Genomic DNA, 12,301 nt, shown 5'->3' with positions numbered 1-12,301 from the left:
CTGTTTAGAAGCATTAAGGCAGTGTTATCGTTTTTAGTGTAACTCTGTGGTTTTTACTTGTTCATTCATTCATTGCATGCTGTTGGGTGTTTCTGTCATTGATGTGTGTGGCTGGATTTTGGCATACATACATTCCCCTAATGTTGATTCCCAGGAATGTTACCTTTGTACCTGTGGGCTAATCAAATGACATGTTTAGTTTCTACATTTTAGTTCATCTTCTGGTTTTGTTTGTATTGCCTGTGGGCCCTTCAAATACACCAGCTTTATTGGAAAATGTATATATAGATGTAAATGATTCCTGAATAAGTACCATGAAAGCGACCAAACTCACATTCCTGTTGAAAAATGTCTAACACTTGTCATTTAGGGTGGAGTGAAACTCTAAAATTAATAGCGAATTAGCTTTTAGTTGTCGTACTATATGGTTGATCTGCTATTAAGTATCTTGTTGCATCTGTGCACATAGATACTCTGTGTGCCGCATTCCATCCCTTCATGCGGAAGACCATACCCTTACCTGCTTACAGAAGATATCCCAGCTCCGAGACATTGCAAAAAATGAATTGCGTTTTCGCTCACCTCCAAGTAAATTTTGTTACCCTTGGTACTGGAGAATAAATCCATTACTTTCACTGTTGGAACATGTTGAGTGGTCATTGGCATTTTGGTGTATTTTTAGATAAATATGGTTCTTGTTGTTCTGTCAACCATCTCTACCACGGTCTGCTTGTAAGGTGCTGTATGTGAGAATCCTCGCTTCTATTCTTACTCCAAGGTGCGTTCTTATGTGGACTTCAGTGTATCCTCCTCAGGCAAAGATTGTCCTTGTAATTGGTTTCGAGTGTGTAGAGTTGTGGAGTGGAACATATATGTAGCTCAGTACAGGTTCCAGCAGGTTTGTGATTCCTTCACATATTGCAGGACTTAGTCTATGGCACTGGCTGCAGATTGTTGAGGTAGCGCATATTGAAGACCATTATGAACTAGTGCTGAACATTGATCGGGATGCATGTGCTGTAGCCGATGGCTGGAATACTATGATAAGCTCTCTTTTGTCGAATATTAAATAACACTAGAACACGCTTTGCCTTTGAGTTCCTCCTGCCTTTTCCCTATTAAGTAAGTAGGCAGTTATGATTTGCACTTTAGTACAACAAACTAATACGGCCATCAAAGAAGTCACATCTGCTTAACCCACAGCAGTCACAGGCTAATACTGTGAATTGAAAATATAGGACCCTGTCTAGGGAGGATCCAGACTTCTATGCACCTGTAAGAACTCTTTTTAAAATCATTGCATATATGTTGCTATATGGCGTGGTTGTGTACTGCTGTCTTAGATTTTAGTAACCTGTTCTAATTTGTTTTTCTTCCAGTTAAGTTATTTGAAGTTATTGAAACAGAAAAGACATTATATTTAATCATGGAGTATGCGAGTGGAGGTGAGTCATGATTAACAACCTGTAAATGGGATTAAATAAGATAGAATCTGAAAAGGTGTTGGAACTTGACAATGTTGACAAGTAAGGTCTCCAAACTATGGAACTTTTTCACCAGAATTCCTCATGACCTCTTTTCACCTTAATTCCTCATGACCTCTTTTCACCTTAATTCCTCATGACCTCTTTTCACCTTAATTCCTCATGACCTCTTTTCACCTTAATTGCTCTTTACCTCTTTTCACCTTCCTCAACCTTGTGTTTTCTGCCTAATTCCCCATTGGGAGATTTTAGGTCTATTGATCACCTTCCAGTGTTCTTATAAGGATAGTTAAATATATGCTTACGTGCAAGCCCTTGACAGGCTCTTGGTGGACATGGGGAATGTCAAACATGCCCGTTATGAAGCAGAGTGGCTCTGGCATTATTAAGAAAACATAAGTTTTGTTGACAGCACTTTGTAGGCGTAAAAATGTTGTCAGACTACGTACCACCTAAAATGAGTACAAGTGATTTATGGGAGCCTTTGGCATTGTTTCATGACTTTAGTGCAATTCCCCCAGCTCATTCCCTTGCAATCTCCCACATTTGCTCACCTTAGTACTACTTTGGTCCTGACCTTACAAAGGAGCATAGATGTACCCAGATCCACCTCTAGCTAGAATAGGTTTCTTGGAACCAACAAGACGTTGCGCATTGTCTTCACATCTGTGCTTGGATGACAAGCAGCTGGCATTGCTTTAATTGCAGTATTTGGAAATAATCTTAGTTCATTCACCAGCACTTAATTCACTACTGTTCTTACAAGTGTTACCAGGTACATTGTGTCCTAAGTGCATGGATATGCCGGCTCTGGTTTTCAGAATATTAATTATCAACACGTGTATCTGGTCTCCATTTAAAAGCAAACCATGAAGTAGCTAATACATCACTATTCAGACAATTCTCAGGGCTTCATCTTCAACAGGAGCTTTTCCTTTTCCACTTAATCTATCTTTCCATAATCTTGCCTTCTGACGCTGCTTTATCTTTGGCTTTTTTCTTTTCCACTAGAAACCATAAAAGTCTTCAAATCTCACAACTTGTACAACACTGTCCTCTTAAAACACAACTAGGCCACCTCTGGCTATTTTGCACAGTGATCAGACCTGGTGCCACCTGTATTTAGCAGTCACCACCTCTGCCTTGCAACATGTGGGTCTTTGTGCTTTAGAGGTCAGACTGATTAATTGAACCCCTCTAGTGATCAGTGGAAAAGAGCATCTAAAACTGGGAAAGATTGCATTTACAGTAACAAATAGTAAGTCTGGACTGAGTGGTAAATGAAATTTTGAGAATCTAGCTTAATTCTTTAATGTGTGAGCGACATCCACCAGCAAGCATGTTATTAAAGACATAGAGGCTAATAAGTTATTTTACAACACTTTTTTTGCATGGTTACTAATCAATCGGCTTTATGAGCAGACTTAACTAAACTTGTATGTTCCATCCCAGATTAATATTTTCTGTGATAACTTCTGGGTGAGTGTACACCTGGGCTCCTTTAAAGCCAAGGAAGTTATTGTGTACTCAACGCTGAAGATGTGAAACTTGTGAATCAAGATGGTGGCAACGGGTGAAATTGAAGGCAACCGTAAACACAAGCGGGGGAGGGAAGGAGGAAGGTTGGTAGAGACAATGAGAAATACTTCTTTCAGCAAATGCCTCTGATGTTACACCTCCATCCATAGAAAGGTGTGCATACCATCTGCCACCTTTCTTTGCCATAAGATCAGAATGAAGATAAATCAAACGCTTTTTCCTTACAGAAAGACAATGAAACTTTAGAAACAATGGCGCTGATCTCATTACACCATAGTGGCGAGGCAGGATTCTGCAGAGTCCTCCTCAGTAGTCATTGAGCAGGTGTTTCATTAGGAACATGCCAAAGGCGAGTAATATTTAGTCACCATTAATAGTAATTGATGTGTATGAAGGGGGCTGGAGCCATTTCCCATCAGAACTCCACCCTAGTGGGACCTAGTAAACCTTTTGGCTTTGACACCATGGAGAGGAAGACGGTAAGAGAGGCTCTGCTCCACTCCACATGGTGAGGAGGATGAGGGTGCTGCGGGCTGGGCTTGAGCTGCAACACCATTCTTCTTTTTGCCTTCAAGAAGCAGCATGCTTCAGACAAGGCTTCTGCCTGCCAAGACTCTTGGATCCAGCTATGCTACGGAGCAGCTTCCGGCCACCGAGGCCAAAAGACTGGCGTGTTGCATGGCGAATGACAGGATAAAAGATTTCTGGACCCTGTGAGGCAGCTGCCCCTTGCCGACCCTCCCAGATCACCTAGAGTCAGGGAGTCCCTTTTTTCCTGATCTGGGCGGGTCAGCAGGCTGGTTCTTGCCTGCAGTCACATCTGCATGTTTCATTGGATGCCAAACCCTTGTTTGCTTTAAGAAGGTGCTGTGCAATGAGCTTCTCAGACACTACCTGGACCGACAGGCAAGAGGTTATATGGTATTGGTATTTATTTAGTACTATCCATACCCCTTGTGAAACCTAAAACGCAGTGATAGTGCTTGACCCCTTGTCTGCACTCCCCGCAGCCTCAAATTTAAGATAGCCCAACCCAACAAACATGCTACTAAATGAATTCAGAGAAGGTGGTTTATAAATGCAGTAGCAAGTGTGCATGTAAGGTTTCCTCTTCTGCTGTTTGCTGCTAAACTTATATATATATATATATATATATATATACACACACACACACACACACATGCGTACATATTTATATGTGTTTAAAAGACTTATTCACTTTAAACCTAGCACATAATCCCAAACTGTTTATATTGCTCAAGCAGCAGCTATCCCGGTTAGGACGTCTTTGCCAGTCACCACAGCAAAACACAAACCTGTGGATTCCTCTGCTGAGTTGATCCAAGATGTGAAAGACGTGAAACTAACAGTAGCTGAACTGGGCTGGCGCAAGCAGCTGTTAGCTGAAGAGTGTCCCTCTCGATGCTCCTTAGTGCTGGTGACACGAGCTTTGGTAGACCGCTGCAGCTGTGTGCAGCTCCGCCTCCAATGCGGCTTCATCTTCAGAGCATGGAGCTTCTACAGTTCCTAAGGCAAAGGGATCGTGTTTTACCACAATATACGCTGACATCTCCCCGCCTGATGGTGGAAAAAATCATTTGAGGTAGATTGTGTCCCAGTGCATTGTGGGCTTCAAGGCGATGGAGGGATGCGTTATGCCTAACAAAATAAACATTTTAAGAAAAACCTAGTGTAGCTTTCCAGAGCCAATGCAAGCGGAAAGAGGTGTGAAAAATGTGCAACACAACAAGTTACAAACCATTGGCCTGCAGGTAAGTAACATTTTTCTTCCTTCAGGATGTGCAACTGTACCAAGTGGCAGCATTCCCCCGGAGCAGTAAATCATGGCCATGCCTATAGGATAGGTACAGCTCCCACATGCAGCTTTTTGGGATGGATGAGTTGCCTACTCCGTGCCCATCCAGACCCCTAGGCAGCCCCCAGCTAGCTTTATTTTTTGACGAGTTCATTTTGTGCGGCCCTGAGTGGCAATAAACTCCTAATCTACAGTGGCTTATTTAGTTTTCTAAATAAAACATACTGTAATTTTCTGTGGTAACTACGTTTTGGGGCAGGGTTACCAGTAACGTGTCATGACGCTAGTTTCCTGAAGATCAGATGATTATTCGTTAGACATAACTTCAATGGTGACCGTCTGGGTGCTGCATATGGAAAGGAACAGCCTCCCCGTCTCATTCTCCTAACATATGGGATTGTTGGGAGGCAGCAGATGCGGTATGGAATATAGGTCTGGATTCATGTCCTTTGCAGATTTAGGACATGGGCCATTGATGACTTCATGGCAGAGATCGTAAGCGTGGCTGTAAATTCAATACTTTATTCAACTGGCAGACCATGTAATTGATCTAAATATCTGGAGATTGGGATATTCTGTGGAAGATTCGACATGCTTCTCGCTGTCTGTTCAGCAGCTGCAGCGCGTGGTACTCAACGGCATCCCCACATAATATGAGGTTCAAATTATGAAATTAAACAAATATGCCATAATTTCCTAGTATGCACTCATGTGCAACAAATGTGTGTTTTCTGCTTTAAGAAAGAAACACCTTCCTGTCGGATGTATCACCAATGCGTTAGGCACTAATATAGAGACTAACAATTCATCCACAATAGTGATTCATTTGTCCCCGAGGTATGTTATAAATACTCTCTCTGGCAATAGATAAATATCCAAAAGCAAACAGAGGTGTCTTGATGTCAGTAAAATGATTATGCATGATGGTATTGTGTACAAATGAAAATTGTTTAAAACGCGGATTTCTGTTTTCTACAAGTAATTCATCGAGTTTACGTCGTTGCTCCACAGTGGGTTGCTTTCTGGCCTGCGCTGCTGCTGTGTTTGAGCCGTCATGTGCATGGGGTCGGACTCCAGCCGGGAAAAGCTTTCTTTTGTGTTTATCACGCGTTTTGCTCCCCATTCCTAATTGAATGTTTCATGCATTTCTGTGCAGGCGAAGTGTTTGACTACTTAGTTGCACACGGACGAATGAAGGAGAAAGAAGCACGCGCAAAATTTAGGCAGGTAGGAGGAAATATGTCTTTTTTTCCCCAAACCAAACTAATATGTTCATGAAATAAACGTGCATTGCCTCCATATTATTCGCCTCTTTATAGCCACTTTTAGTGGAAGTGGTTCTGTCTCACTGTTCAGGCGAGTGCCGAGGGTCTTGATGCAGAGTGGAAACACTCCCTGAAGAGGAAAAGTGTGTGTTAAAAATAGCCCCCGGGGCTGGTGCTCCCAGCTTTCGCTTTGCAGTGTGCATCCTCCCAGCTTAGTTTACTGTGTGGCGCTTAAATGACATGTCCATTTCTTTCCATGGTGCAGAGTGGACGCTTGTGCCTTGCTGAGTGGCTGCAGATGGTCATGTGACTGATAGAAGCTGGGTCATGGGGCACCTCCCTCATGGGTTTGACGAGTTAAGATGCTGCAGTGTCCATTTGGTGCACGTTTTATGGTCAATAAAATTCTGTCCTGACTGACCTTATGGTGTATTTATGTAAAAATGAGCAAAGCAAGTGCATTGATCCAATATTAATAATACACTGTGTTGTAAACTATAGATGTATTTTTTATTTTTGGTAGGTATTTTTTTCAGGTAGCATACTTACCATGGTTTAATAACAGATAAAAAGTGTTTTGCGTTTTTTTGAGCTGTAAAGATTTTGTAAGGTGAGTGTGTTATCAGTTACAGCGCATGTCAGGTGGTTTGAAGGTTTTGGCTGCCCTGTAGATTGTTCCGTTGCACAGCTTAATGTAAGTAACCTCATAGATACCTGTATCTCAATTCTTGTACTTTCCCCATACCCTAAACCTTTTATCATGCAGGTTCAGCCCAAGCACTGGGGAAGTGATCTCTATTTTTCGGACTATTTGGGGATCAGCTTTTATGGCCACATGATGAGCCCTTGACGTCAGCACAGTAGGCCTCAGGACACACATTTGAGGTCTAGGTTCTCTTCTCAGTATTGAGAGATCATACAGAGTTAATATCTCATCAACTTGATCTATAAAAACCTCAATATTGAACCACTGTAAGTTTATAGTGGTTGAATATTGAGGTTCACTGGTCAAACTCTAGGGATTTAGGAGCTCTTACCCCTTGAGCACCAACACCTGAGAGCTGTCAAGCACTGAAAGAAAGAAAAACTCTTTTCACAATAACCTGAAGAAGAGGCAATCTTTATAGAGAGGCACAAAAGCCAAATCCCTAGGTGTAGGAAGCGGTTGAACCTTCAAAAGAAGTACCCCTGTAACCAATATAATTGATTCCTCCATCACCAAGACAAATCTCAGCGCCCTTGCAGGCAGGCGATATCCAACAGCTGCTTCCCAGAGATAGGTCCAGATTGAGACTTTGCCTTTGTTGAATCCTTTCTCGTTGCTCCAAATCTAGATCCGGAAGGTGCCACCATAGCCATGGATCAGGATACTGATTCCGTTTGGAGACAGTACCACAGAAGGCAGTGTCAGCTCACACCAGGATCCTAATAGTGAGCAATGGTGTGACATTCCATGAAGTGTTGGATGGAGCTTCCAAGATGCTCAAATATAAACCAGTCCCTCATCAGAAAGAATCTTTGAAAATGTTTAACCCTAGGTGCCTGCAATTTTTGTGGCTGGATACTTTCCTAGTTGGCCTTTCATAAAGCTTCAATATATGTCATTAGACAATGTTCATAGTCAATGACGAGGGTCTTTCGCAGCGGAAACACCCTCCACCTGGATTGTCTTATTGTTTCCTCAGTGTGGATTTTAAAGCACGTACCTCGCCAGTCTGTATCTGGGGCGTGTGATGTGGAGGATGAGCATGCGACTGCACTTGAAATGTTAGATAAATGGTTTAAACCTCATAGGAATGTGATTTCAGGGAGGCACACATTTTATATATGGTATGGGTCACCTGGATAACCGGTGGAGAAAATTGTTGGTGCATTAAGAACGTTAGACTCGACTTGCGAGTATAAGGATTTTAAGGGTGAGTTAATTTGGGATCACATAGGTGAACATACCAATAATAAAAAGATAGAAGAAGTTTTATTCACAACTCCAAACTCTTAACTTTGAACAAGGTGGTAGAATTGGAAGCAGTCTTTGAAAGTACACCATCATACATGGCTCAAATGTGTGTTTCCCACACATCCAAAGATGAGTTGATGTCTCTCTGCCTCCCTGCCAGTCCTGTACGAATAAACTTAAATGAAGGATAAATCATCTTTACGTTAAAGCGTGTATCTCTTCGTGTTCCTGACAATTTCCAGTGCATCACCCACCCCGACAAAAAAGTCTTTATATTGAAGGCACAAGAACGAATAAGGTACTCTTATTTGAAATAAGAGAATTCTAGATGGATGCCAGATAGCCTTGTGGGATTCATTGTAGAATTTGTACTTGATTATTATGGTTAAGAGAATCTTTTCTGCTGATTTTAAACGTTTGTGAAGGAAAGAATAAATCTTGCAAACCATGGTCAGTGCGAGTGTGTGGTAAACATGGCTCAGTTTCACTTCTGTTTATCCCTATGGCTGAAGCAGACAATCATGGATCTTGTATTCATAGGATCATCTTTATTGCAGGAGGCGAAGAATGATGTAGGAGTCTTCAAGTTGAATGGTCTAGAAAAGAAAAACGAGTTTTAAAAATTTAATCCAAAGTCCACATCCTGCAGAATCTGGTGCAAAACGATGGCTCCTTCAGATTTCACAACAGCCACGCTAGTTAAAATAAATCATATGAGAAGCAGAGCAGGAGGAGGGCCTTGAGGAGCAGTGGGGAGGGAGAGGAGTGTGGGTTGTGAAGGGTACTCATAACTCCACATTTTGTAAAATAACAATTTTAAAGACTTTTGAGACAGACACAAGAGTGTGTCTTTGTGTGTTTTTTGTCTGAGTGTGTATGTAAAAATCCCAAGTGAAATGCGACTAACACCTCACCATACCAGACTTAAAACACCTGTAGCCAACTATTTACTACAGAATACATTTATTAGGGGGATACAGCACCCTCACCCCCAAAGCTGCGCCCCGCCTTGTAAGGATTGGGAGTTGTGATGGTGGGAAATAAATAGCATGCAGCTTAGTTGTGCCGTAAACACACTTTGTTTTGTGCATTAATTCACTGATTTTGATCATGGTGCAGGTGTTGATACACCCAGGAATTGGCTTTGAAGATGCTGATCCTGTTACAGAGAGTTAGACTAAGTGGGACAACAATACCTGTCCATCCGGTAAGAATTATTACAGCACCTGCACAGCGAGCACTTCTCCAGTGGCTGGTGGAAGGGTTAATGATGGTTGTGTAGTTTTACTTCCACTCCAGAGTGTGAATCCATCACTACGAGGCTCACTGTTTTCAGACACCACTGGCTTGCACCGGTCAGGATGAGGGAGCAACTTCAAAACAAGTTGAATCAGAGCCCGGAGTAGGGCGGTCGCGCTCATTAAACATTCATCTTGTGTGGGCTCATTTTTTCATGACCTTTCTCATCGTATTGAATTTTTCATTTCAGATTGTGTCTGCTGTGCAGTACTGTCATCAAAAATGTATTGTTCACCGGGATTTGAAGGTAATTCACTCCTACTCTATTTTAACATTTAACTTGTAAAAGCAAGGACCGCACTATTTTGATTTAAGCTCTTTTCCCCTCAAGTAAACCTTTTATTTTATTTCAAATCCAAAAGTATCAATATATTTTTCTACATCTTTTGGTGAAGTAATCAAGATGATGTTTTAAAATTGGGTAAATGCCTGTGTGTCGTTAAATTAGCTACAAATAGTGCTGCTGACATTAAAAAGTGCGTGTGAGAGAAAAGTGTATACAGTGGTGCTCACCGTTCATCTCAAACGGCACTGCTAGCGCTTAGAGGTTTTCTTTTATTATTCGTAGTGCAAGCTACGTTTTTATCGCACAACGACTGGAAAGCCATTGGTATATTCTTGTCCTGTGGTATTACCATAATCTACCCGACACCAATGTGGCAAAACGGCGATCAGAACAAAAATAGGAATTACAAAGCAGTGCTGCATCACTAACTAGAAAGTCAGACTACTAGACAGCGCCCTCTGCTGGCCATCCGCCTTCTCTACTTTTTTGTTCTATTCGAACACATGGTCCATCCACGCCATTAAAGGATTGTTTTCTAGACACGACCTCTTAAACGTATTACAGCGCTTGGGTAGCTTATTACTTTTCAGCTGTCTCCCATTTGATGGAGTGATCTTGAGATAAACATTGATGTCCAGTGAAAAGTCTTGCTGCTGTGTAAACAGATATACATGTCAACAGTCGGTCGGCATCCTCATCTAAACACATATATGAACATAAAAGAGAGCATCGAATCAGAGCTGACCAACTAACCCGCTTAAAAGTTGTAGTTTGCAGAAAGTGGGGTTTATTTCATGGTCTGACCTTCTACCCGGGAGTTAAAATAAAGCCTTGAGTTTCCACCCGTTTGTGTTGGTCGTCTGTTGCAAAACATCTGGAGGTTCATTGTAGATTTGGAAATATGTCTTTAAGGTTTGCCATCTTTCATGAAATGCCGATTTCTAAATCTTAGAAATTCACAATAGTTTCACTGGTTACGCATGGAAATCTGCAGTTTTCATACATACTCCTGGGAAAAAATGTTTTTGAATTCTCAACTGCAACAGTGCAGTCACTTCACATGCACAGTTGCAGATAATACATATTAGCAAATAGCAACATAGTGTCATAGTGGTACTATGCTACATAACTATTTTTCACCATTGGGAAATATCTTTGCGTGTAAAGAACCCCATTCCCATACATACCCATCTATATGGCGGTGGTCTGAGCACATCTCACGCAAGTAGGGATTTACTACTACTCCTAAAGAGGCCATATCCTATATTAACCTTGGAAGGCATTCATCTCTTCCTTCAATCTTCTTTAGAAGCTATACTCAGGAAGAACCTGAAACAATACTTCATTCTAGAAATTGTATACACTGAAATTAGACTTGAAATTATTGCTTTTTAGAAATGAGAAGTGGACTAGACTTTAGATTGACTTACTGAAGTTAGTCGTGGTTTAGTGTTGAACTTGAGATATTTTTCGCAGATTTAATTAAGATTTAGGGATACATTTCAAAAGAAATAGCACTTTAGAGAGACAATATTTAATATTGCACATCAGCTGATTGCCTTTTGGTTGTCATTCTTTCTTTTTAGGCAGAAAACCTTCTTCTCGATGCAGACATGAATATTAAAATTGCAGATTTTGGTTTTAGTAATGAATTTACAGTTGGCAGTAAGCTGGACACCTTTTGTGGAAGCCCACCTTACGCTGCCCCAGAACTCTTCCAAGGGAAGAAATACGATGGCCCGGAGGTTGACGTATGGAGTCTTGGAGTCATTCTGTACACCCTCGTCAGTGGATCCTTGCCCTTCGATGGCCAGAATTTAAAGGTAACACTTATGCAGACAGACGTTTGGTATAAGTGACTAAAACCCTGTCTATTTCTTCCCTGCCTGATAAAGCCGTAGTTCACTGCTATTGAAGTTGCTCACTGGGTAAAGTCAGGGTCTTAAATCTAGAGTGTAAAGTAAATGGGACTGTTAGTACTTTGTGCTTGGTAAATGTGTCCTGTGTGTTTGTTCCCATCCATGTTGCAGCACAGTAATGCACCTCCTTCCCTGTTTGTAAAGCATACTCCTTGGTAACAGGCGTAGGAAAGCTGTGCTGTATTCCTCTCACATTCACCTATAATGACCTGGACCGGAGTCTCATTTATCTTGAGTTATTCGTGTCAGTGCCACCGGGTGAAAGCTTAACACTAGGTTATTCCTTGAAACCACTACTAAGCAATAGCAGCAAACCCAACTTGCACATTCTTAGGTTAGGCCGACTAACCAGTTTGTTTTACTTTATTCCACTGACCTTTCCAATAAATGTCATGTGAGCCATCGATGCCGATGGTAAACTTCCAAGTTGGGGGTATGTTTCAGGACATCCTTTTACTGTGCTGTTTATATTTTACTTTGGGGTGTGTATGTTTTCTAGAGACCTGAGCAGTCAGGAACATCACCTTGGATGTACATTCAGCAGTGTTTGCTCCTTTTCAATGTTTCACCACTTTCTTCTTGGATATTTGATGCACCCCGAAGACCAAAACTTGAAAACAGGCCTTTCATGCTTTGGCCCCAAACACAGACTTTCCTCCAGGAGACTTTTTCTGGGCGTCGCCCTTTTACCCTTCCGCCTACCCTCTAGTTTGTTGTCTAACCCGCTCCTCTTTTC

General features: G+C 41.6%; 1 protein-coding gene across 4 annotated transcripts in view; it reads left to right on the top strand.

Annotated features, from left to right (window-relative positions):
- MARK1 (microtubule affinity regulating kinase 1) overlaps positions 1 to 12,301 on the top strand; it is a 355,979-nt gene that overhangs the window by 213,132 nt on the left and 130,546 nt on the right. For all 4 annotated transcript variants that reach the window (XM_069233866.1, XM_069233864.1, XM_069233865.1 and 1 more), the window contains exons 5-8: positions 1,380 to 1,445; positions 5,996 to 6,066; positions 9,551 to 9,607; positions 11,233 to 11,469. In XM_069233866.1, coding sequence (XP_069089967.1) covers positions 1,380 to 1,445; positions 5,996 to 6,066; positions 9,551 to 9,607; positions 11,233 to 11,469 — 431 coding nt within the window. The remainder of the gene's footprint in view (positions 1 to 1,379; positions 1,446 to 5,995; positions 6,067 to 9,550; positions 9,608 to 11,232; positions 11,470 to 12,301) is intronic.

Source organism: Pleurodeles waltl, chromosome 5 (assembly GCF_031143425.1).
Source record: "Pleurodeles waltl isolate 20211129_DDA chromosome 5, aPleWal1.hap1.20221129, whole genome shotgun sequence".
Lineage (NCBI taxonomy): Eukaryota > Metazoa > Chordata > Amphibia > Caudata > Salamandridae > Pleurodeles > Pleurodeles waltl.
Note: the sequence above shows the minus strand (reverse complement) of the source record. Positions and strands in the feature narration are given on the sequence as shown.